The sequence below is a fragment of the Lissotriton helveticus genome, chromosome 3_1 (assembly GCF_964261635.1).
Source record: "Lissotriton helveticus chromosome 3_1, aLisHel1.1, whole genome shotgun sequence".
In the NCBI taxonomy this organism is placed as follows: Eukaryota; Metazoa; Chordata; class Amphibia; order Caudata; family Salamandridae; genus Lissotriton; species Lissotriton helveticus.
Window position 1 is genome coordinate 845,383,205 of NC_136061.1, and position 27,286 is coordinate 845,410,490.

The 27,286-nt window shown below is 44.9% G+C and overlaps 1 protein-coding gene across 4 annotated transcripts in view; it reads right to left on the reverse strand.

The window, feature by feature from the left end:
* KIAA0319L (KIAA0319 like) overlaps nt 1-27,286 on the reverse strand; it is a 907,721-nt gene that overhangs the window by 722,197 nt on the left and 158,238 nt on the right. For all 4 annotated transcript variants that reach the window (XM_078681143.1, XM_078681142.1, XM_078681144.1 and 1 more), the window contains one exon: nt 22,540-23,168. In XM_078681143.1, coding sequence (XP_078537269.1) covers nt 22,540-23,168 — 629 coding nt within the window. The remainder of the gene's footprint in view (nt 1-22,539; nt 23,169-27,286) is intronic.

The window sequence follows — 27,286 nt, forward strand, 5'->3', positions numbered from 1 at the left end:
CCGCCGCACGAAGGAAGCCGGTGAGTGGGTTGCTGAGCGGGGCAGGGGGGTGGGGGGAGCATGTGCGCGCGCGCAAGTGCGGGGGGCGGGCTGTGTATGTGTGTGTGCGTGCGTGCGTGTGTGTGACTGTGGGGGAGGGGGGTGTGTGTGTGAGCGAGTGTCTGTGTGCCGTGTGCCTGTATGTGTGTGCATGCGCTCGCCTGTGTGTGCGTGCGTGCATGCAGAGGGGTGGGGGCTGCCTGCCTGCGTCTGTGTGAGCAAGGGCTGTGAGTTACTCTGCGCATGCGCGGGTACTCTGCGCATGCGCAGGTCAGACGCGCGCTCCCGCGGTGAAAACTGCGAAGGAAGCGCTCGTGTCAGATTGGTGTCCACATTCCCAATAACGGGCAACATTAGGTCTGAAAGCAGACTCTCTCAATGCTCACGCATTGAGAGTACGTCTGCTCGACCTAAAAAAGAGACACGGTATGGTTAAAATATTTATTTTAACGACGGGATATCGCAGTATTTTAGTCAACATAAGCAGACATATGATTAAAAATAATATGGTCAGCATGGTTACAACTCCATAAAATACAAAAGGACGAGTCATATTACAATGATAGTGCAAAGAGGTGATATAGCGCCTAGTTTTAACACCCTCCCTATATAGGAACTATGTATTATGAGCTAAAGAAAGTCTCTTGGGCTTGTTTTGGGGGACCCCATTACCTTTCTGCTCAGTAAGTGTAAATTACATCTGGATCAGCAAGGCTCTCTGCATCCCTGGAATCTTCCAAGTGTGTGAAATTATGGCAAGTGTGCTATGATAAAGGCGCCAGAATCTTGCTTGGCTCGCAACTGCCAAAATGTTGTGTCTAGAATGTGTTACATGGACATGGCAATAAACAGGCTCACATGTTACGAAAACCTTGACGGCTCAGCACTCACTGTACAGATTGGGGGCACAATGTATGTCTAGAGATGTCAAAAAACAACCCTTTTCTCATGTTTAGACTTTCGTGAAAGCTAACTTGCAAAAACAGCTATGCAGTGTCGTGTGCAAAAAGCAGCAAAAGGTAAAATGGCGTTTAAACTTCTAATAAGCCATGCTAACAAAACATGCACGCAAAAGGAGGCCCTAAACCATACTATATAGGTCAATCAGGTATACACAAATCACAAGCATGTTTAGGGAAGAAGCACATGCATTTTAGCACTGGTTAGCAGTGGTAAAGTGCTAAGAATCCTAAGGCCAACAGAAAGATACAGCAAAAACATGGAGGTCCAAAGCAAAATGTTTGGGGGAAAACCACGCTAAGACTGACAGTTCTAACAACGTGGTTCTTAATTGCACTGCATCGTGAGGCTCTTTTAGATTGTTTTTTATAGTATAGTATAGCTCCATGTGAGCTAGAAAGGAAAGAATTATGGGCCAGATGTATGAAGTATTTTTGCATGCACAAATGGGTTTGCGACCCCTTTGCACATGCAAAAATACCTGAGGGCCATGTACAAACCCTAACTAGTGAGCTGCAATGTATTTGCGACTCGCTAATTAGTATTTGCAACTCGTTATTAGGAAGGGTTGTTTCAAGGGCGTTCCTTCCTAATAGCGAGTCTGAGTCCTATGTATGATTGTTTTGCGACCGCAATTACAGTCGTAAACAGTTGCAAGCATTCGCAAAGTATTCACATACGGGACGGGGACCCCTCCCCTTTGGAAATGCAAGGTAAAAAATTTTTTTAAGGGCAGGCAGTGGTCCCATGGACCACTGCCTGCCCTCAACAAAATTAAACGAAAGCGTTTCATTTAAATAAAAAAAAAAAAATGCATCCTATTTTCCTTTAAGGAAAACGGGCTGCATTTTTTAAAAAACTGCTTTATTTAAAAGCAGTCCCAGGCATGGAGGTCTGCTGAGCCGAGTAGGCCACCATCCCTGGGAGGGCCAGCCATTCCCAATAGGGGCGCAAATTGCGAGTGGCTCATTAATATTCATGAGCCTCGCTTTTTGCGACCCCATTGGGAATTGACAGCAGTGTCTCTGACACGGTTGTACATTCGCTTTTGCGACTTGCAATTTTTCGCAATTTGCGAGTCGCAAAAGCAAATGGTCGTACATCTGGCCCTTACGTTACTTACCCTGTAAGCATCTGGTCTTGGCATGTATAGCTGTAGATTCACATGCTTTGCATATTCCTGCCATCTAGTGTTGGGTCTGGATGTTTGCAAGTTGTTTTTCTCCACAGTAGTATTTTCCAGTCACGAGGTAAGGTCCTTTCGGTGATATTGCGCATGGGCATCGACTTTATTGTTAGATTGTTTTCCCGCAAGAGGCTGAGAATGGAGTAAGTAAGTGAAGTATAGAGATGTCCATGCACATGTAATGTAAATAATGAGAACTGCAACTACATGTGTCAGGGGAGGTGGGAGAGCGCCTGAATCTACAGCTCTACATGCCAAGAACAGATACTTATAGGGTAGGTAACATAATCCGCTCGAGGCATGTGTGCTGTAGATACACATGCTTTGCATAGACTATATAGCAGTATTCACCCAAAGCGGTGGCTAACCGGTAGGAGTTGCAGTTGTTTGAAAAAGTGTTTTTTGAACTGCTTGTCCTACATTAGCTTGTTGACCTGCTAACACATCCACATAATAATGTTTAGTAAAAGTGTGTGGTGTAGTCTATGTTGCTGCTTTAGATATATCAGCTATGGGAATGCTACCTAAAAAGGTCATAGATGCTCCTATTTTTCGAGTGGAATGTGCTCTAGGAGGTATAAAGTTCTATTAACTTTAACATAGCAAGTTTGAATACATTTAACAATCTACCTAGAAATACCAGATTTAGAGAAAGGATTGCCTTTGTGAGGTGGAGCAAATGCCACAAAAAGTTGCTTTGCTTTATGAAAATCTTTTGTCCTCTCAATATAGCATAATAGTGCTCTTTTGACATCAAATGTGTGAAGAGCCCTTTTTGCCACATGTTGTGGAAAGAAAACAGGTAACTCAACTGATTGGTTAATATGAAAAGCTGAAACTACTTTTGGAAGGAATTTTGGGTTTGTACAAATAACTGCTCTATCCTTATTACGTTGAAAGAAGGATTCTCCTAAGGTTAATGCCTGTAGGTCACCACTCTCCTTAACCAAGTGATCGCAATTAGAAAAGCAAATTTCCATAAAAGAAATTGTAATGGACAATTGTGTAATGGCTTAAAAGGTGGACCCATGAGCCTTGTGAGAACGATGTTAAGGTTCTAAACTGGTGCAGGTGGTATCCCGGGTGATATTATTCTTTTAACCTTGGAACCTTGAACATGGATAAGTGTTGTCTGTTTTGCAAATATCCATCTGCTGTTGCAGGGTGCAACCAAATGGATCAGCCCACTGTAGATTCAAAAGGTACAAATAATATTTTGTATAGATGCATCTAGCAGACTATTAATATTGTTTTGTTACAACAAATCTCTTCCATTTCGCCACAGAACATGTCCTGGTAGTAGGTTTTCTTGCTTCTTTAAGAATTGCCATACAATGTGGTGGTACATTTTAGTATTCAAACTCTATGACCTCAGGAGCCAGATCGTTAGGTTGAGCTCTTTGGGGTTTGGGTATCGGATTTCTCCATGGTTGTGAGTGAGAAGGCTGGAATTGAGGTGCAGCTTTTGATGTCTAACCACTGATTGTTCCAACAGTGTGGTGAACCATGGTTGACGAGCCCATGTTGGAACAACTAAAATCAGTGTGAGTGATGTTTGCCTGAGTTTCCGAACCGGAAACGGAAGGAGAGGCAGAGGCGGAAAAACATCAGCAAATGTCCCTGACCAGTTCATCCATAGGGCATTTGATTTGGATAGAGGGAATGGGAACCTGGAGGCGAAGTTTGGGCATTTTGAGCTGTCGTGGCGAATACATCCATTTGTGGGAATCCCCATTTTTGAATGTATGGAAGGAGAACCTGGGGATGAAGCTCCCATTTGTGTATTTATTGCCACCTTCAGCTGAGGAGGTTGGCAATTTGATTGTTCACTCCTGGGAGGTGCTCCGCCAGAAGATGAATTCTGTGATGGACTGACCAACGCCAAATGGTCTGAGGCATGATAGCTGCAGAGAGAGTGTCTCCCCCTCCCCCAGGTTTTTGTACATAGTACATAGCTGTCATATTGTCCGTATGGACTAAGACAACTTTTCCTATGAAGGGAGACCGAAAGGTTTTTAGTGCTGAATTGTTAGATTCTGTAGAAGGGCACCCCAGGCTGGGAGAGATGAGTCTGCTGTTAGTACGATCTGTGGAACAGGATCGATGAAGGACCGACCTCTTGAGGTGTTGTGCGTTCCACTGCTGCAGAGCGCAAAGGGTGAGGCAGTCTACCAACAGTAGGTCTGTTAATTGACACTGTGATTGATTCCACTGATGTCCTAAGCATTCCTGTAGGGGATGCATGAGGCACTACTGTGATGCATGATAACATCATCCCCAGTAGTGACATAAAAATCCTGACTGTAACAGAGTTTGAAGATTTAGAACCCTGGCTGCATTGGGAGAGGCTAGAGCTGTGTGAGTGTTTAGAGTTGCTCGCAGATAGGACTGCATTTGTTAGGGCTTAAGATGGGACTTTTGCGTATTGACTGTAAATCTCAATTGATGGAGAAGGTGGAATATAGTCGAAGTGTGTTGCAAGCACTTTTGCAGTGTGTTGGCTTTGATAAGCTGATCATCTATATATGGGAATACATTACTTTGTTGTCTTCTGAGATGAGCTGCTACTACTGCTAGACATTTTGTGAACACTATGGATGCAGTAGTAACTCTGAATGGGAGTACTTTGAACTGATAGTGATTTCCTACTATCACAAATGTGAGATATTTGCAATGTGCTGGGTAAAAAGGAATGTGGAAAGTATGCGTATTTTAAGTCTAGTGTGGACATAAAGTCACCTTGCTGTAGAAGTGGGAGCACTTGCTCCATATGGAAATGCTCTGACAGTATGTACAGGTTTAACATTCTTAGGACCAATATAGGTCTTAGGGACCCGTCCTTTTTGAGGATTAGGAACTACAGTGAGTAAACACCTGACTCATGGTGTTGTAATGGAAGTGGTTCCAGAGCTCCTTTTATTAAAAGAGCTGGTACTTCTTGAGGCACTGTACGTGCTGTAACGAACGTTTGTGACTGCGAGGTGGGATATTGGGAAGGTTGCTGGTAAGTCCAGACAATAACCATGTTGGATAATGTCTAATACCCATTTGTCTAATGTTATTGATTGCCAAATGGGAAAAAATTGTTGAAATCTTCCCCCAACAGGTGTAGAGGGTATTGTAGGCAAGTCACTGCTTAGTGCGAGATGGGGAGGTACGTGTTGGTGTACCTTTACCTTTACCCTTACCCTTGAAATTGTTTCCTCTGTACCCACTTCTATAGAAAACTCTAGATGGAGAGAGTTGTGAGTTGGAATTATATGAGGGGGTTTTAGGGTCTGAGGAATTACCTTTGGATCCTCATCTATAGAATAAGTGATGAAAGGGGCCTCTGTTAGCTGGGGACTGAAGTGCTCCCATAGATTTTGCTGCTCTGTCTTTTTTCATTTTTTCGAGTGACTCATGTACTTAAGGTCCAAAAAGGTGTTCTTTATCAAAAGGAGTATTGAGAATAGATTGCTGAACCTCCGGTTAAAACCCCGAAATCCTGAGTCATGCATGTTGCCTAAGGAGAATGTTGGTATTAATTCCCCTTGCTGCAGTGTCAGCAGCATTTAGAGCACATCTAATGGAGGAATTAGATATTAGTTTACTTCCTTACACTCATTCTTGTGCTCTCTTTTTAGGCTCATCTGGGAGGTGTTGGAGCGGGTCATCCATTTCGTCCCAGTGGGCCCTATCACATCTGGCTAATAAGCCTTGTGTGTTGGCAATGTGCCATTGGTTAGAAGATTGGGCAGCTACTCTTTTACGTGATGCATCTATTAATTGAGACTCTGTCTGGACGAGGTGCATCTGCTGAAGTTTGTGAATTTGCTCTTTTTGCAAGCATTAGCTACTACTAAAGAATCTAAAGGTAATCAATTGCTCCTGAATAAAAATGGGATCAGACGGTGGAGGTTTGCATTTTTTGTCAACCATAGGTAGTAATATACGGGCACGTACAAGGTCTTTAAAAATGTCATCTGCATGCTTCATCATGCCTTTTAACATAGGCAAACTTTGATTTGTTGTATGTGTAGAACCTAGTGTCTCAAACAAAAAGTCTATAATGTAACCCCATGGTTAGATACTGCCCTGGAAATCAACTCTTGATATGCTACATTGTCATCGGGAGGTGATGGTTTTTCCGGGTATAAATAAGGGTCATTATCCAATGGTCGATCGATATTATAGTCATCCCATGGGTCTGTTGATAGTGGACTATTGTCCTTCTCATCATCCCCTAGATCTGGCTGTGTGAGTGGAGAGCCCTGAGGTGTTATGTGTAAAGGGTCTGAGCATGGCAATGGTAGTATTGGTGAAGTTGGTGGAGGGGATTGAGGATTAGGGTAGATAGGAGTTTTAGCTAAGTCCTCCTTCTTTTTCAGAGGAATTTAGTAGATTGTGTCCTCAGAGATAATCTTTCTTTTGTAAGGTGTAACACATTTAGCCAATATATGTCCAGTGTCTAGATTAATATACATTTTCTTTTGCTTAGGGTCCAGTTTCCCCTTCATAATGTCCATGATAAGTTCCGGAGACTTTTGAAGGCTATCTTTTGGTTTCGGTGCCGAAGGTTTTGGTTCCACAGATGTATTTTTTCGACTTGGTGCTGAGCCAGAAGGCTTGACTGACTGTTTGAATGCGGAGCCCGAAGGCGGGGCGTTGGAAGCAGCGTCTCGCTGCCGACCATAGCCAGAAGGCAGTAATGGTGCTGAAGCCTTTTGTTTAATCTAAGAGAGTTTGAGGGGCAAAGGGGCTTTGTTAATCACTGCACCCTGTCCAGGTGGAATGTCTTCGGACTCTAGCTCAAATTCCAACTCTGCGTCTGATTCTTGGATAGAGAAGGCCTCCTTCTCTTCTGCTGCAGACGCCTCCATCTTTTCGTGTTCGGCGTCTTCCCCAAAGATATCTGGAGTGTGTTCAATGTTATGTCTATGTATGTCCCTTCGTCGCGCCCATCGATCCCGCAAGGTCTTTTTCGATCGGAATGATCAATAATCGTCGTAACCTTCGTTGTGCTCTGGTGAGAGGCACAAGTTGCAGACTTTATGCAAGTCGGTGCAGGGGTAATTGGCGTGGGTCCAAAGACAGAATTGGAGTGGCACCAAGGACAGAATTGGAGTGGCACCAAGGACAGAATTGAAATGGCATAAAACTGGCTAATACGGAACTGAGTGGAAGTCAACCGACGCAGCTAGGCCTGAAGGTCGCCCACAAGGTCTTCTCGATCGAAGGTCGAGAGTTTCCGATCTATTCGCTACACGGAGAATAGTGAAATGCGTACGAGAACTATACAGACGAGGGTTCAGTGGATTGCGCACGGAGGGGAACCCAAAGGACAGTTTCGAACCGGAGCACCGCAATTCACGTTCGAACCCAATGGCGGAAAAAAAAAAACAATCTAACAATAGAGTCGATGTCGATGCGCAATATCGCCAAAAGGAAGAGTTACCTTACCTTGTGACTGGAAAAGACTTCTTCCAAGAAAAACAACTTGCGAACATCCAGACCTAAACTAGAAATACAGATTCACTTTGCTGCAGATTAGTTGTAAATAAAACCCCTTGCTGGCATTCTTTGTTTATATATTATCTGCCCAAGCCCGCAAGGGTTTATTGGGTTACCCACCCCCCTCGCTAACATCCAGACCCAACACAAGATGGTAGGAGTATGCAAAGCATATGTATCTACAGCACACATGAATCGAACATATTTTTATTGAGTCTGCAAATTATACAATAAATGTTGAATTATTTTGCAAGTACAGTGAATCGTTAATTATGTAGCAAACACGGCTAACGAAACACTTCATTCTTGTGGCCCTCATTATTTATTTACGGCACCTGGTAAAATAATGTGTGATTCTTTTTTATAACACAAAACACCTAATGATGTCTAGCTCTAGCACAGTGGTGGATCTGGCGCAATGGTGGACATAGCCGGAATACTATGTATATCCTTGATATTAAGGCGACAATTCCTTAAATATGATGGTAATTTATGTGGTGATGGATGAAAATCACAAGCTCATACATGGGGTCAAAACTTTAATTCAATATAAGTAATTAAAAAAAAAATGCAATTTTCTAGCAGAAATAGAAATATGAGGCAAAAGTAATAATTTTCTTTCCGAAAAAGGTACGTTTTTGTTTGCAGAACTTTTTCTAAAACCGAAAAGCATGTTTTTTATAGCAAAACCTGTATAGTTTCAGCAGCTACAAAGCTGATTTTTGGACACAAGATGAGTATTTACAAAATATATTTAAATCTGGTAGTTAAATGATAACTCATGCTATATTAGAGAGTAATCTCCTGGTGTTATTTTGCAGCTCTGGATGCCATTTCAGTACTCATGCAGAGGCAATGTAAGGCATTTTAAGGCATTACTGATGGTAACCCTGCCTGATATTCAGTGGTCACTAATGATATTCCTACGTTACATTAAACCTAACATAACATTGTCGAATGTGTAACACTGAAAATATCGTAGTTTCCGCAGTTTCATGGATCACTGGTAGCTCTCCTGAAAGAAAAAGGTTGGATCATCCTCAATAAAAGACACACGATATGAGTGTGCCAACAAGTTATGTAACAGAAGAGTAGGGAAACTGTATTGTCTGAGCCAAATCATTAGATGCCTTGCAAGATATAGCAGTGTGAAGTGTAATCAACCTTTATGAAATAAAACAGAACACAAACACAGCTATTCAAAGTAAGACAAAACAGGCTTGTTTCGTACACAAAAGAAGGTACAGGTTATGTGGCAGGAAATGATCATGAAAGGATAGAAGAGGAAGGAAACATTATGAATGTAGAGGAAGTAAACACACACATACACACGCACAAACCCCCTTGTTGGTTTAAATTCACCAGTGGAATCAGGTAAAATGATTTACTTTATATAATTGAAACATGGATCCCTGAAGATCGGGCAAAAACTTAAAGTTGTAAAGAAAAAAGTGACTTTTCATCCACTTTCAGGTGTCTCTGATTTGTTTCCTCCAATAATTTCCAGTCCAAGATAATGATAATATATATATTTTTGTAATCAATAACTAAACAGGGTCGCCACTAAACAAGATAACCTCCAAAAAAGACATCTTTTTAAGTCAAGCTCCATTAGGATGTTTTATCGATAGGCTAGAATGGGGGACTGAATAACTTGTGAAGGACAATGTTTAGCTCCAAAGTGGAGGTGGTGATCTAGGAGAGGAAATATTTTCCTAATACCCTCCAAGAAATATTTCACAACAGGCAAAAATAGGTTTGGAAAGGAGATTTGGCATAGACAGTGACTGCCACAAGACGTTCGATGTTTGACGAAAAATTCACCCCAGACATTGCTAGGGGTAAAAGGTAAAAAATATTTTTTAAAACACTTCTTCCTGACAGTTGGAGGGATCATAATTGCCTTGGATGCACCAGATGCAGAACCTCTTCTATTTAAAAGTATAAGAGATTCTGGACCAAGGACGTTTTGCTTCTCTTAAAATGACATTGCAGTACTATGGCAAATTGTAATGCACATACTGTAAGAATTCAGGAGCCAGGCCACTAAGCTCAACAAAGGTAGGATGCAATGAAGGATATGCCCCTCCCACCTGGTACAGGAGAGCTGATCTATACACTAACTACCTATGCAGTCAGTCAGATAGAGGCAGAAGGTCCATGAATGACCACTGATGTGGCAACACTGGCGCTATGATGTCAGGATCATCCTGGCTTTTTAATGGTAAAGCTTGATCAGAACTTTCAACGGAATGGGAGGAAATGCCTACAGAAAACTCCCTGAACAGTCTATCTAAGGGGCATTCCCCTTCTACCCTAGTTGACAGCATCTGGAGGCATTTCTTGTTTCCTGCAGCACTAACAAGTCTAGCTGTGGATAACCCTCAATTTTGAAAGATGTTTTGCAGCACTTAATCATTAAGAAACCACTCTTAGCTCTACCTCAATCGCGGGCATCCAAGATGGTCGCGTGAGCAGAGGGCTCCCGAGACCCGCGCCGCCCTTCTGCAAATATCCTTAACATATCCTTATTCTGAATATGGGCTTTTGAAGACGAACTCTTGCTGACCTCAACATCCTTTTCAAAATTGAATTTGGACGTCGGGAGCTGTTTTTACATCGACTTCAACTTTTTCTGCCTGCCCCGGACGAGGCCGGGGGACTCTGCTGCTTCACGGGCCGGGAAGTAGTTGAACAACAACGGCCAGAGGGATCCCCCCAAGTCGGCCTCATCCTCACTTTCGGTTTCGCTTTCTACTTCGAGCTCCGAGTGGCCGACACTCTCCCATACTCTTTCCGGATTCGGCGCGGCTTTGCCCAGCTGTCGAGCTCTGCCCCTCCTGAGGGTTTTGGCCTACTGCTCTATTGACATTTCACCATTTTTGGCCTATTTCTGGTCTTCCTTGGCCCCACCAAGATCGGCCATTTTTACCAGGTCTAGAGGGCCCCTACGGGGCAGAGCTTCCAATATGGCCACCAAACCAGAAATCGAGAAGCGCAAGACAAAGACGCCGGTCCGCGGGGGACATACCCAGACCAACGTCATGGACCGATACACCCAACCGATGGGAACCCCCGGTGGTACCGGCCGTATTCTTGACGACCCCAGGGCAGACTCGACCGCGCCTACGGATGTCTCTCTTCGTGAAGTCATGAGTGCCATCACGGGTATGCAGGCCTCTATGGGACAGCAATACGAGGCACCTGCATCTAAAATCGACACTGTGGCCGTGGATGTCACGCTGATTAGAGCGGACATGGCCAAAACTAATGAGAGGGTGAAGGCGTTGGATTTGAAGACCTCCAGCCTGATCACTGATGTTACGGACGCACCGACCGAGATCGGCAACCTGAGATCATCACACGACTTGATGGCCTGTCGGTTTGAGGAGCATGAAAACAGGGCCAGGCGCAATAACGTGCGCCTCATTGGTGTGCCGGAAAATCCTGAGAACTCTGCTGTCGACCTCCTCGTAGAGGACCTGGTCCTGAACCATCTAGCTCCCGCCGGACTCAGCAAATTCTTTGCGGTCGAGCGTGCATACCGTTTCCCGGGCGGGAAGGTAAAGCCGGGTGCCCCCCCCCCCCCCGAGACCAATTGTTGCTAGGCTTTTTCATTTTCGAGATAGAGACGCTATTCTCCAAGCCTCTCGGGAGCATGGCCCCTTGAAGTTCGATAATACCACCGTGAACATTTATCCAGACTTTACTCCTCAGGTCCAGAGACAGAGACTGGGGTTTCAGGGGGTGAAGAAGCGGCTGCGAGACCTGGGCCTCAAGTACGCTATGTTGTGTCCGGCCCGGCTGCGGATCGAATATGAGGAACGAACCTTCTTCTTTGATCGTCCGGACAGTGTCAGAGACTGGCTTGATTCCTTGCCGAAAAGGGATGATCGATCTGAGCACCCCGGTGGCGCCGAGAGGGGCACGCCAGATCAAGAGTGACATTATGGTTCCCAACGTCTGCTCTTTCTAATCGTTTGTCAGCTGAGTTTTGCCATTTGTTTTTTACTATTGTTTTTTGATGGGTCCAAGGGTGGCGGGGGTGTAAGGGACTCTTTCTCCTCTGGGGTTCTTCGTGTAGATTAATTTCATGACTGGGCGACAGGCACACTGCAAGTTGGGGTGGTTTCCAGTTCGAATGCAGGGGTGCAGGGTGGGGGGTGTTGTAACGGGTTCTCGTTGGGGGGTGGGGGTGGGGAGTGTTTGTTTCTTTGTTTCCTTCACATGGCATTGTATTGTTTGCTTAGCTCCTTCTCCTGCGGGGCTTCATGAGGGCGGGGCTCTGGTCCTTTCTCGGGATGGGGTGGGGGGTAGTGAGTTGAGACTGCTGTCCTGGAATGTCAATGGTTTGGGGGACAGAATAAAACGAGGGGTTGTGCTGCAGTTCCTTCGACGCCACTCCCCTGATATTGTTCTACTGCAAGAAACGCATTTAATTGGCAATGCTTGCCAGGCGTTGAATAGACGTGGATATCGACTAGTCGCACATGCCGGATTCACCTCTGGCTCCAGAGGGGTGGGCATTCTGATCAGGTCCTCTCTCCCCCTCGATATTGACGAGATAATGCTCGATGACAGGGGTCGCTATGCTGCACTCCCTGGGAGATGGAAAGTAAGACGCTTTCCGTAGTCACCGTCTATGTCCCTCCGGGCCTACAGGCCACCACCTTTGCTGACCTCGGGCGGCTTCTACTGGGGCTACCTGAAGGTTTTCTGATTCTTGGCGGGGATTTTAACTCTGTGGTTTCCGGCACTTTTGATCGTTACCCCCCTCGGGACTTACCTGGATCACAAATGTGGCTCAGTGAGCTGATCGAAACATTTGGGCTAACGGATGGTTGGAGACTCATGCATCCCACACAGTTACAATATACGTTCCACTCCGGGGCCCATGGTAGCCTTTCCAGACTAGATTATTTCCTCATGCCTGCAGCGCAATCGTCCTCCATCAGGGAGATCCGTCACCTTCCTAGGGGCATTTCTGATCATTCCCCCCTGTGGTTCAGTGTTGAGGCTGGAGTGGGTAGCGAGGGTAGAGTTGCTCCCATAAATCCGTGGTACTTTCGGAATCCTAAGACCCGCTCCGACCTGGTAAAGGCTATTGACTGTTACTTTAATGAGAATATGGGGTCTGTTTCTTCTTCTATCTCATTGTGGGAGGCTTTCAAGACTGTGGTTCGTGGGCATTCATTGTCATTGATTGCTGCTGCCAAAAAGGCTAAATACGAAGAACTTGTACGCCTCGAATCTGAAATAGCTGTGCTTGAGAGCGATCTTGATGGTGATGTTACCCGTGCTACACTGCATTCCCTTAGTTTGAAACAGGCCGATTATAGAAACCTTGTGACTGACGCTGCGAAAGTCATGAATAGAGAGCAGCAAGGTAGAATATATGAAGTGGGTGACAAAGCGGGTAAGCTGATTGCATGGTTGGACAAGAATCGGGTCATGCCTGTGATTGAGAGGTCGACTGGTGAACGTGTTTCTGACCCGGTGGGTATTGTTGGGTGTTTTGTGGATCATTTTCGGATGGTGTATGCCTCGGTCAGTGAAAGGGATGAACATGACTCTGCTGTTGCGCGATATTGCCTTGCCCTGCCTCTCTGATGAGGATAGGGCCTTAATGGATGCGCCTATCACGGTAGACGAGGTCGCAGCTTCCATCCGTGCCCTCCAGTCAGGTAAGGCCATGGGCCCCAACGGTTTGCCCATTGAGCTCTATAAGCTGCGGCCTGACAAAATGGCGCCTCACTTAAGGGACATGTTCCTTGAGGCTCTTGATTCTGGTGTCCTCCCCGTCGATCAGCGTCTGGCTACCATCGTTGTGATTCACAAGGAGGGTAAACCACGTGATCGTTGTGCTTCGTATAGGCCCATTTCATTACTCCATGCCGAACCCAAAATACTTGCTAAATTGTTAGCCACTCGATTGATTAGGGTGATTGGTGACATGATTCATCCGGATCAATCTGGTTTTATTCCGCACCGGAACACCGCCCTTAATCTTCGTAGGCTCCATGGAGTTCTCGCGAGAGCTGGGACTCTGACTGAGCCGGCCATTTTAGCTTCCCTTGATGCCACTATGGCTTTTGATACCATAGAATGGCCGTATCTTTGGGCTGCACTCACTAAGTTTGGGTTCGGTCCGACATTCATTGCCTGGGTGAAGCTTCTATATGAAAGGCCGCTGGCCCAGGTGGTTGTTAACGGGAGGGTCTCCAGCACTTTCACGCTTGGCCGAGGTACTCGACAGGGCTGCCCATTGTCCCCCTTGCTTTTTGCCCTTGCTTTGGAACTGCTAGCTGAGTGGCTTCGTTGGGAGCCCTCGCTGGAGGGCATTCGGTGGACTCCTGACTTTGAGGACCGAATCTCGCTGTATGCAGATGATATCCTCCTTTACCTCACGTCCCCTCGGAAGTCCCTTAATGTGCTTTTTGATGTTCTGACCTCCTTCGGGAAGAACTCGGGTCTTGTCATCAATTGGACCAAGTCATGTGTCTATGTTTTGGCCGGAGAGCTCCCTCCGTTGCCCCGTAGATTCCCGATTCAGTTGGCTACGTCCGGCTTTAAGTATTTGGGTATTTATGTTTCCTTGGATCCTGCCGTTCGATACGACCGTAACCTTCGAGCCCCTCTTCAGCGGCTCAAGATTGACGTTGTACGATGGCGCCGGCTGCCTCTGTCACCCTTGGGACGCGCAGCTCTCTTCAAGATGATGTCGCTACCCAGATTTTTATACGCACTCCAGAACTCCTTTGATCCTATTCCTCCTGGTTACTTTCGTGAAGTGGAGGGCCTTCAGAGACGGCTGATTTGGGATGGGCGTGCGCGCATTGCCCTCTCCAAACTCACTCTTCCATGGTACGATGGCGGCATTGCCCTCCCAGACATCAGACATCATTATTGGGCCTCCCAGCTGAGTGCGGTCAATCATGCAACTTATGCCCCCGGTCTAACGCCAGCTTTTGCAATGGATAAGCATCTTTTGCCAGGTGGGAATTTCAACAGGGCACTATACTCTAAGAGACCCTATAAGACTCTGGCTGGACCCACTAAAATGGCTGTGCGAGTGTGGCGTGATGCAAATGCTGCTCTGGGATGGTGTAATAGATTGTTCCCGTGCAACTCCGTTGTATGATTCAGATGGTTTGGGCAATTTGTGGTGGACGAAAGGTTTTGATAAATGGGACATGATCGGTATAAGCAAGGTTGACGATCTTTGGTCTAAAGGGAATGTTAAGACTTTTGAGGCGCTTAAGATTGAATATGAGCTTGAAGACAAGGAATTCTTTCGGTATGTTCAGGTACGGCACGCCTTGTTGTCTGTCTTCCCCAAGGAGACAAAGGTCCCTGAATCCTCGCCTCTCGAGGACCGTATCTTGATGGCTACGTACCTGATAGCACAATTTCACTGATCTATAAAAAGCTCATCAACAACAGAGTCGACTTGCTTGTGCGCCTCAGGGCCTTATGGACTGCTGACGGGTTGGAGTTGGACGATGAGGACTGGCAAATGGCCGTGTCCTCTCCCAAGGAGGTGGCCATCCCTGCCCGCCTTCGGTTTGTCCAGCTCAAGATCCTTCATCGCGTGTATGTTACTGGTCCGCGTCTGGTACGAATGGGGTACTCTGTGGATGGTCTGTGTAAACGTGGGTGCGGTATGATTGGTACCTTCCTCCATATACTGTGGGAATGCCCTGAGGTGGCTACGTTTTGGTCCCGAGTACATACCACCATGGAAAGGGTCACGGGGGTTACACTCCTGCCTGAGGCCAGACGCTGTCTCCTTAATGTATGGGAACCGAATGATTATAACACGGCGCAGATCTGTTGGGCAACCCTCTGTAACATGATCGCGAAAAGGGACATTGCGCAGTTATGGGGTTCCCACAGACTGCCCACAATATCGGCTTGGAAGGAAGACATGGACTGGTGCATGTTCAGAGAAAAGACGGTGTACTTGTCACGGGGCAGACCTAAGAAATGGAATAGAATTTGGTCTCAATGGAATGCTTATCGTGGGAATGTATGTACTCCCCCTCAAGACTTTACTCTTAACATCCCCTTGTCTCCCTAGATGGCATTCCTGGTCCTCCCACCTTAACTAAATATATCGCACGGTTTCCTCGCTGCCCCCCCGCCCCCTCAACCCGGAATTGATGTTTGAAAAATTGTATGCATATGCTATTGAATTAATCCCCGCCCCTCATGTTTCCCCGAAATGAATATCTGCCTTGTGAAGTGTATAATGTTGTTTGTTGTTTGATTTTCAATAAAATTTAATAAAAAATAAAAAAAAAAAAGAAAGAAACCACTCTTAGCTTTCTTGAAATGACCTGCTGAGTGAGTCCGCTTCTGCATTATTTAATCCTGGCAGAAGAAACACTGATATGCAAGTCTCTTAATTCAAGCCTTTTCCAAAACGTTTGTGCTTCTGGGGACAATGATTGTTCAGATAATGCATTGCTGTTGCGTTATCCATCTGAACAAGCAGGGTCTTCATCTACAAGGATGAAAGAAACAACTTTAGAGCCAGATGCACTGCTCTAAATTGTAACAAGTTGATATAGTAAGTATTTTTCTTTGACCATCTTCCTTGAACCTGTAAAAGATCCATGCATGCATCCCATCCTTGGAGGGAGTAATTTGTGATGCTCTTCTGAGTTAAGAACTCCCTTCAACAGATTCTGCGATCAGCACTAGCAGGGAAATTACCAAATTTACCAGATTGCTGAAAGAGACAGAGTAAGCTTGTTTTCCCAGTTGCCACCATTTGTCCTCCAGGTAGCGCTGTACTGGTCTCATGTGAAACTTGGCATGACAAACCAAAGAAATTCAAGAATCCATCAATTCTAGCAGGGTTGATGTTTGGTATGCTGTTGGATGAGTTGTTCAGAACAGACTGCAACACTTCAGACAGATAGATGATAGTCTCTATTCCGAAGGATACACTTTTGCAACATGAATGTTCAAATTCATTCCCAAGTAGTGTATGTTTTTAATCAGATTAGCCGTCTCATTTTTTAGATATGTGTGTAGATCCAGCTTGCAAAGGACATTTCAAGCTATATGGAAATTATATAAATCTTCCTTCAAAGTCCCAGTTTTTGTTAGCCAGATATCTATGTAGGGTTAGACAAATATCTTCTGTCTCCTGAAAAGAGTTGCGGCCAACGTCCTACATTTGAAAAGGTTTGTGGGGCAAACTTTAGCCCAAATGGGAAGACTTTGAAGTAGGATGATCATAATCTATCACAAACTTCAGGACTTTCAGATGTTTATTTATTATAGGGATGTGAAAGATGGAAACCTAGAAGGTCTATAGCAGACGTCCATTCTCTCTGATGTAGCTGAGGTTGGTATAAAACCAGCATTTAGAACTTTTCTTTATTGGTCCATTTGTTTGTAGTTTTGGTGGAGTGGAAGTCTGAACCCATGCTTTGGACCCATTTTTCCAACTAGAAAGTAACATAAATACATTCCCATTTAGTTTTAGTGATTAGAGGTTACCTCCACTACATCCTTTTCTAACAATGGGTTTATTTCCTATCAGGATAGATTTTTATGATAATGAGAGCACATTTTCAGTGAAATAGATGCAGGATATTTGAATTTCAGAGAATATCCATTCTGAACAATATTCAAGAATTATTTGTCCTTTAGTTTCGGCCACTTTTTTAGATGAAATACAGATGCGGATGAGAAGTCGCTGTTTCCTGTCACTGCATATGGTTGCTGGTCTCCTCTTCCCTTCAAAGGCTATCCTTAATTGTATGATTGTCTATGTAATTGATGCAACACTTCAGGGGTTTAACTCTGAGGGAAGTAGTGCCTATTGTATTGTCTGTACCACCTTCTATATTCCTTCTTCTCCAACCCAAAAGCTTTTTGCATCTGAGAATCGAAGAGGGAACTCTAAAATAAAGGAAGATTAAGACTTTGTTGCTGTGCTTCTGGTTTGAGGCCACTGAGTTATAGCCAGGAAGCTCGTCTCAAACATAGCCCACAAGAACTGAGAGTTGCCAAATCTGAGGAATTTGTAGATGTACTGATGACTTGATTTGAGAGGAGTATATCCTTAGTAGACGACCTCTTGGAAATCCCGCCTATCTTTGTGAAACATGGAAGAGAATCCCATAGGGATCAGTCATAACAAACCAGAAGGATGGTGACAGGCCTGTTCTTCAGTGCTTTAGCTGATGTTTCACACACTTTCTGATGACTGTATCCATCTGCCTTCCTCTAATGTCTGGAGAAACAGTAGAAGTCTTGGCTAGTGCGTGTGATTTTCTGGCCACTGAGACAAATTACAGAGGTGAGCTGTGGATCTGTCTTAAGAAAAGTGGGTCTTGGTTTAGAAGGCTTATACTTTTTCTGAAACCTAAATGGATCATAATTAAGAGATGCAGGACGAAGAAATAATTGCATTGAAGGCTCCAGAAGAATGGGGATCAGAAGGGATCGATGTCTAGCAGATAATCGGTGATGCAGGGTCACATAAATCTTAGTTGTAGAAATTAGGAGGACTGGCATTGGAAGATTTAGTTTTGTCACTCCTCTTACTAGCACTCCATAACATGTCTGATGCCATCTACTGAAGAGACAAGTAGATGGAGAATCTGATAATGTTGGAGAGTAATCCCGGATAGGACAGTATTCCGACGACGTAGATGACCATAAATGAGTTTGCCTGCGAGAATGCATATAACAACGAGACTACCTCTTGAAATGTCTTGAGCGCCTAGAGTGAGGTCTTGCACTCCTGATGTAGCAGGTACTAGAAGGCAATCTCTCCAATCTGTGTAGGCTTCTCTGCGCAAAAGTTTGTCTGGGAGCAGAGTGCAGCAAAGGCTGATGCACTACAAGTGACGTCTGCAGGTGAGGAGAAGTTATAAGTGTCAAGATTGGAGGCACTAGTGAAAGGCAAGGATAAACAGATCTTTAATGTGATGGGGTAGAGGAAGGATTAACCACTAGATTCACCTTCCTTGTAGGGGAGTACGTTCTAGAATACTCAGTCAGAGGTGTGTGGCAACCTCATCTTTTTAAAAAAGAGAAGCCATTTAGAAGACCGCTGCAAAGGTCTTTTCAGAGTAGATTATTTCCTGAAGGTTAGAGGCCGTGAGGCATCTGTGTCAGAGGTGGGGTTGGTGGGGGATAGCATCTGGATCTCAACATCGAAGAGCCTCTGGGCGTCGATGTCAAACATGGCAACGGAGGTAGCCTGGAGTCTTTTTACGTCGATAAATGCTTTGATATCAGATGGTGCCTCAACATCAAGCTTCTTTCCCGCCTCTTAGTCTTCAACAGGGAGCAAGTTGGTACCTGTTCTAAACCTCTTTGACCTTAATGGCCACCAGGAACAACGCCTCTTCTTCTGCTGGAATCTCTCTATGGATCTACCCCTATAGTGTGGTTAGTGGTTGATGATGAAGCTGTGGTAGAAGGTCCACCCTATCAATGTCCCTTAAAGCTTCCTGGAGTAGTGTCTTCCAGCCTCTCCTGCAGGCTGATCTTCCATCTGACTGGGCCTTCTTTTACACAGGCAAGGTACTTCACAGGAAAAATAAAAACAATCTGTCAGAAGATCACTGTAAATCACTCTTGGCCATAAGGGACATTGAATGACTGCAAATCTAAAGGATTCCAAGGAGAAGAAATTAGCCAAAAAGGCTGTATTTAGCGCTCCAAAATCATGATTCCAGGAGCTGGAAGAGAAATCTACTTGTCACCAGAGGAGCATGGTGAGACACAGGAGGAGGGGTAAGGAGCTCAAAGGCAACGTGTCAGTTTTTTTTTAATGGCAGCCTCTTGCTAACACGGTTCTTGCTTTCCTTATTTTTGTCTTTAACAAACGTTTGTGTAAGAGGTTTCTAGTAACTTTTGCAAAATTAAGAGCTAGATCTGTCACAGTCATGCACACAGCACACAACCACATCACAGTGCCCAGTTGCTCTTACCGGTGGGCTGATGCGGGCTATGAGGGAAATGCTGATTGCTTCTTAATGGCTCATTTAGACAATGTGCTTGATATTGACCACGGACATAAAGTACTAGGATATAAAATGTTAATGCACTACTGTACCTGATGGGTTAAAATCTAATAAAGGCATTTTATAAAACGTTTGCAAAATTAGTGACTATTTGGTTTGATCGGCTCCTTATTTAAAATGAAAATAAATTAAATGTGGCTATTATCAACCTGTCAATAGGCAGAAGGGACGTTCTTTCTCATTTTAAAGTGCACTCTTCTACTGTAAAGCTTTGCAAATGTGTATATGTATTTATCGCGAAGTGCTCAGGGATACCATGAGCTGGAGGGCCAATTAAGTGCTTATGATTATTGAGGAGGAGGAGGAGGAGGATCCCCTGGAGAAGAACTCATGTTACCACAATGCTACTTCTTCAGCAATCACCTCCATCATTCTTTGCATCTTGTAACACATTAAAGGCATTTGCTCACATAATCACAATACTTGGTCCTATTAACATAATCTGCTCCCATTATTGTATTATTTATGCAGTTTCACAGGAACGTGTATGTGTCGAACAAATTACTCATCTTCAGTAACACTCTTTCTGGTGGATATCTATCTAATCACAGGTTCCTTACCTTTAGAATATTCCCAGACATTGACAGATCTGGAGATATTTTTAGCAAAGCTCCCTGCATGCCGGCAGGTGACGCCATATGGCTTGACAATGACTTCGCACGGCCCCAAAAGTGTGGGAGCAGAGACGCATGTAAGCACTACCCCTGCACAATGAGGTCAATTTCTTAATCTTTCTCCTCCATGCTGTCAGGTGTGGAGCATTTCAAAACAAGCTGCAGATGATAGGGTGCCTAAATCTAAGTTGGGAGTTCATTATTTTGAGTAGGAGTTTACACAACAGAACAGGGAGGTGGGACAGAAGTGAGGAACCTACAGTTAGCAGAACCGAAACTAATTAACTTGTTCTTCTTATTGTTACTTCTAACCTTCAGAAGAGATAATACAGCAGTAGCTCCCAGAAGGTGGAAGGTCTGAGAAGTGAACTAAAATAAGGAAGTTTTGTAGGGGGGGGGGGGGGGGGGGGGGGGAAGGCGGGGACAAGCCAGCAATGTTTTATGAATGTGCCCATGTTTCAGCCTTGCAGATACCTAGGACTAATCAACCTGCCCGTTGCCATTATAAAGTCCTTGGCACTGATGAATCAACCCACAAGCATATTGGGGTTTCTGATTAGCCTGCGCATCGCCAGTTTTAATGCAGAGGACTATTACTGTGGACAGAGTCCTTTTTTGCACAGACTCTCAATTCTGTTGGTACTATTGAACCCCACAAAGAGGTGATCACCAAGAAGGTGTCCTCTTGAATGTTCAATGAAGAAATTCAGGCTCTCTTAAAGTCAAACCAGAAGAAGAGCATTTTCTCTTTCAAAGGATGTGGCAGAGTGAAAAATGTTGGTACGGCGATCAACTGAAAGATATAGAAGAGCAATAACATCTTTGCAGGAAGGCAGCCAGAGTTCAGTTCGCAGCACAAACCTGTCCGGGAAGAAAGTGGAATAGGGAAGAAAATGATGCAGGGAGTTCGCAAAGCAAGTGCCTGTAGTTCACTCAAGTGATGTCGATAATAAACATTGTCTTGACTATCTGAAGCCACAGCGAACAACCATGCATAGGCTCGACCAGCTTGGGTATAAAGGAACTTCTGGACTAGATTTAGGTACAAATGAAGCATGGCGAATTGTTTTTGAGGGAACACATAGATCAGGCCTTCAAAAATGGTACCACAACTGCGGATTTAAAAAGACGGGGCTAGTTAGGCAAACCTAAAAATGGCAACAGACTGATAAGTAACTCTGAACTGTGCCCACTCTGAGGCCATGATGAACAAACGAGAAAACCAGCAACAGTACATCAGAGAATCTGTCTGCAGAGCGTCTATATGATGTAAGCACACCAGGCAACAACATAATTCTATTGCCTGACAAACTGTCTTTGTGGACCGGTGTCTGGCTGGAAGTATGGCATCTACCACTTTAAGTAGCAAGGCACAAGAATTTTGACTCAATCTCCATGGATGGAGACAGAGTGAGACCTGGTTTGACCCTCATCTCTACTATTTATGTCCTTTCCCTAACTTTCTATTCATAAGCGCTGGCTTTAGTATGTGAATGCACGGTACTAGACTATGGTAGACAGGACAGTCAGCAAGAAGCAGCACCTCATGGAGACAAGGTTTGTCAGCATCACACTTTGTGCAGTTTTAAGTGCTCAACGGAGACATGTCTAATGTACATATGAATAATCCAATCATAAAACACAAAGTCTGTTCGGTTCAGTTGATCGTAAAGTCATGACATTATTCCCATTTGTCTATGACTGTTTTTTAGCCAACATGTCATGACTGAAATCTCAGCAACTCGTGCATTACTCAACTGAAATCTCATGTATTTTTTTGTAATTATAAAATAATCAGGTGCTGGGATGTTCTTCTGTGGTCTTAGCAGTCTGAGGTCTTGTGTGTTTTGAACTTGAAAATGCCACAGTCTACTGTTAATAGGCCCGAGCTACTGCTGAGACTGGAAGCCTTTGTGATGCCTCACATTCAGCTCATCTACCACCATTTCACGTTTGCCTGACAAAGGTGAAGCTTAACATCCCAATGAGGAACTGATGTTCACAGACGCTGCATAGAAATATGTAAAAAAGGAGCTGCTTCGGATGTCAGCAAGTGTAACATGTTAGCCAAATAGATCAAAATCCAAATACAAACCCAAATATCATCTTCCCAAGTAAAAGATATGAGAAAAGATATAAATATATGAAACAGCATATACACGTAGTGCGTGTCTAGACAGTCCCAACTCACCCCTGAGGAGCCACTGACATTCCTGGAACTGAGCTCGCTGCTATTCGCCATTGACACAAGCCTTTTCTCTGCAGTTCTTTTATCCTCTGGGACCTGCGTGTCTTGGTGTGGTGGCCTTGTATCCGTCGGCATGTTGGGGATGGCGGCTCCTGTGCCTCCACCTTCTGGGTGAGGATCGCTGGCTGCATCTCTTTTGATCCTGCTGACTGGGTTGAACTTTCCTAGTTGGGATCTCTCCAAGAGGGACCTACGCCTCCTCCTCTTAAGAAAAGCCTTGTCACCACTGCTCTTCAGCCACTCCAGAAAGTGATCTGTGGCTCGGGTCCTCAGTGGGGAGCGCCTACCACCCTGTGAGGTCCTGGACTTCTTCACAAAGATGAGCACGGAGTCAGCAGAGTCCACGAGGAATGTACGGCACTCTTCCGGCCGCCTACAGTCAGCGAGGACACAGATCCCATCCAGTAGCCAGAAGGCATCACAAGTGGGGTGTTTGCAGCAGGCCTCCTGGCAGGAGTCAATCGAATGTGAGGCAGAAAGTGTTTGTAAGTGGCGAGTGCCGTCCCAAGGCCTCAATCCAAGCCCATAATGAGCGCTCCATGAATGGCACATAATGGTGCTGATGCTGGCTCCTAATGAAGGACACAAAATAGAGCAGGTTAATCTAGAATATGTGGCTATTCCACACACATTTAGATGCTATTTTGTAGAGCATTCAGTGACTTTCTATCAGAGCAAGGATTCTGCTACTTCAGTACTAACAAAAAAAAGTGGAATATAAACGAAAAGTCTAAGACACATAAATAAATAAAATCGGCCTCTCTTATAAACGTTCTTTGAAGTTTTAAGGAACTTCCTTTATTGACAACTCGTCTTTTCATGAATAGTAAATATTTGTTTGAATAGACGTTTTCAAACCTGTTGCTTTATGAGATGTGTTTCCCTTCCCTACGTCCTATATAGAGTTAGTGGGCTATTCAGGTTTATCAGATTTTATATAGCGGTTAAAACATAATCATGCGACAAGAAAAGGCAAGTTATGTAGCACAATGCGGCACATTTTGTGTTCGTATTACCTTATTACATTGACATTTTTACACGTTAACACTTTCCGGGTGAAGGTGTGCACTTTTTAGTAAAATTTGACACCCAAATACAAAAATAGGCAACAGAAAGGTGTCCAGTCTTCCAATGCGAGACACCACATCACCGTGGTTTTACTAACCTTTAGCCTGTATGAGCTAGAAACAATTTGATTTGCTGAAATCTGCAGATTATGCGGCGGATGATGGATCATGTGGCAAACCCACGATTGCGCCAAAAACAGAGCAGCCGCAAAATCGATTCATTTCAGTGGTCCTGAATATGAGCTGGGGTAAAGGCCTGTATTGGTATGGCCAGACTGAGCTATGGAATGAGCAGTTAAACTAAACTTCACCTTTTATGTTTACATGTACATAGTGAATCCAATGCACGTCTTGGTTTTCCCATAGCACACTGATCCTCGTGTTTGAAAAAGTGGCCTATAGTGTTTATTCTGCCAATTGCGGATCCTCCACACCCACGTCATATCCTTGGAAATAAGAATCAAAATAAAGACAGAGGTTGCAGCCATGGAAATGTAAGACCCCAGTCAGCAGTCACGCTGTAAACAGCACAGACATAAAGAGGGCGGCACTGAAACAGACTTTTGGTGACACTATCAAAGTGCACATACAACAGGGTCTTGTACTTCCGCCCACCTGTCCCTCTGCGTGGCCAAACTGAACCCAATTTCTTTTAGGTCGAGCCTAGCTCAGCGCGCATGCGATGCAGTAGGAGATAACCTTTTGGAATTGGTCTGCACTTTTGTAATACTCGTGCATATGGTGGCATCCACCTTGCGGGAGCATGCAGCGGCGCGTAGAGGCCATCTGTTTCTTATTAGCTGGCCGCACACGCTCGCTTTCACTTTCTTGCCTGTCTCGCGGTCGCTTTCACTTTCGTGCCGTGCTAAGAGACTGTCTTGACTTAGCGGCATCTTTCTAGTGCACGAGACGGCATTTTCGTACTTTGTGGCAGTGAAAGGTGAAGTCTTCTTGGCACACGTCATTGCAGGCAAATAACGTATGGATGTAACCTTGAGCAAAACCTCAGCACGCGGCCGCGAGTCATCCTGCCTCTGCGTGTACGCCACACTATGTTTTATTAATCTTAAAAGTACTGCTGCTGATTAGATAAACCCTGGCGGATCCAGCATGTTTCCCCGATCTTTCATTTTTAGGTCGAGGGGTGGCCTCGGGTGTCAGACTTCGCAACCAGGTGCACACCGCCCGCTAGCTCAGCAGCATTCCTGCTGCCACAGAGCGCGCGCAGCCGCACGTTAACCTGGGAGCCTAGCGTCAGAACAGGTTTTAGAGCACGGTGGGAGAGTTGCATTCGGTGCCGCTCTTAAGTCCACTGAGTAAACGTATGCTTGAGGGGAAGACCACACTTCACTCTGTTCCACGACCTGCCACATGACCGCCAGGCAACCTCTCCTTCCCCATACCGCCAACTCCCCTGGTTTGTGCATGTAGAAAGCACACAGGCTAATAAGTAGTATTGTGGAGCGGGCGCGCAGTGGTTCTGCCCTCACCTTAATACTATGAGTCATACCATTCCATGATGGTCACTTCGTTTAGAGGTAGTAGCCTTGCTGGATGTGGCGCACTACAGATGATATAATCCGCAGGCAGTCAGCCTATTCGAACAAAAACACATTATCAGCTTTCAAACAATTGCTTCGAGTGAACACGTGTACCGAGAAAAGCTGCAACATTGGTCAGAATATCTAACTCGCAGAAACCATAATAGGGCATCATTCCGCGTTCCATCTGTTTTGCTTCAGCCTCCCAACTTGAACTTTAAAGTGCCTTACAATATGTCTAATAAATGTTTACTAATGCAAGCATATATTTCTAAATCAGACTACTTGAACTAGTATGTAGCAGTTGTATAGCTCTTCAATTCCTGGCTGCACAACACTCAGGAAAATGTGCTGCATGGCTCAACACTTATAAGGTCCCAAAGGCAAAACCTACTTGCTATGCCAATGCTTGTTTTAAATGAGGAAGCTGAAGATTCAGAGTCGCTGGATCTTCCTCACCTCTGCCGAAAGGGAAGGTGCAGTTTTAGGAGGAAGGCTGGTGCTATGTCTGAAGAAAGGGTTGGGCACGGCTTCGCATGTGAGGCTTGGGAAAAAGTGTGGGGGGAGGGGCCAGGAGTGTTTACATTCAAAGGGTTCCCTGCTTGCGGCTTGTCCTTCTGCAGGGTATGAGCCGGCACACCTTTGCAGGGAACTAAAAGTACCTTTTATGTATTGTTTAGATTACCAGTGCTTTAATGTTCTTTCTATTTCACAGTAATATTTACCCTCTTTCTGGAGTTCTACCATTTACAAAAAACAAACATAGTACGACTGAGATGCCAAGAAACTTACAACCCCCTGCGCAAACCCCAGTTTCACGAAGGGTTGCCATTAATGAGCAGAGCTGCGTGGACTTTATCACAATTACCAGTTGAAGTAAAATCGGCATCCCCTGGATTTACAGTGAAAATGGGCCGTTAAACACCAGGGCATTCAGATTTTGGAGTGGAAAGCATCACTTTTAACGTTCTGCCCCACTGCTAAATCAATGCTCACCTAGTAAAGATGTTATTTATCACATCCATTACATTCAGAATTCCAGGGTATCAGGTTTTAATGGTGCCATAAATAGCACCTACCATTCCAGGGAACCCGTAATCAAGGCATATAACATCGAGAGGGTACCACCCATAATCGGGCATAAGGATGGTCACATGGTCCAATTAAATAGGCGTGGTGCCCCCGAACTGCATCAGTTCAGTGGCCATTCCTTTCTGGAGAGGAGATGGGAGTACGAAGTGAAGCTTGACCCCCATGCTTCTGTACAAATCCACTCTCTCTGCGAGAGGATGCGAGGGGGTGCATCAAGGGTGAAGAGTGAAGCTTGACCCTCATCCTTCTGTACAGATCCCCTCTCTCGGCGAGAGGATGCGAGGGGGCGCATCAAGGGTGAAGAGCAGGCCCGGCTCCAGGAATTTTTTATTTGGGTGGGCCAAGGGTGTATTTGGATGGGCCACTGCGGGCCCTATTTGTCACTTATATGTCTAGCCAGGCCTGCTTCTGGGCCATCCTTTATCTCTTCTTAGTCTTATGGAGGCCCAGTAAATCGCACTCTTTTCCAAATCTCTTTCTAAATGTTATCACTCTCAAAAAGTATTTTTTTTTATGTAATGTCCCTTTGATGGGAAGAGGAGGTTTCTGAGGTGGGAGTATCATGCAAGTGACAGTACTCAGGCTCCCTCTGTGCGAGGCTTCAGGGAGAATACCTCTTCATTACTACCTCCACCTGACCCCTGACTCTGCAACGCACTCCCTTCCAGGCTTGATTATCCACTTTTCTACCACCCATTTCCAGTGCATCTTATCTCACAGCTGACCTTGGGCCCCAGCCTCATACCAGCCACCATCGGTTCCACTTTCATTATTCCTGCTAAGAAACATTAGTAAAATCACCTCCAAACTTGATACATTGAATATAGCAGTAAATATAATTAGCACGCACTTTAAAGTATGTTCCACAGTTGCCCTAATGACCCAACTGCTGATTAACTAAACACGCATTTACAATGCAATAGGTCTCGCATTTGCAAGAGATTTAAAATGACAATGCCTTTTATTTATGTTTTAAAAACCAACACATAA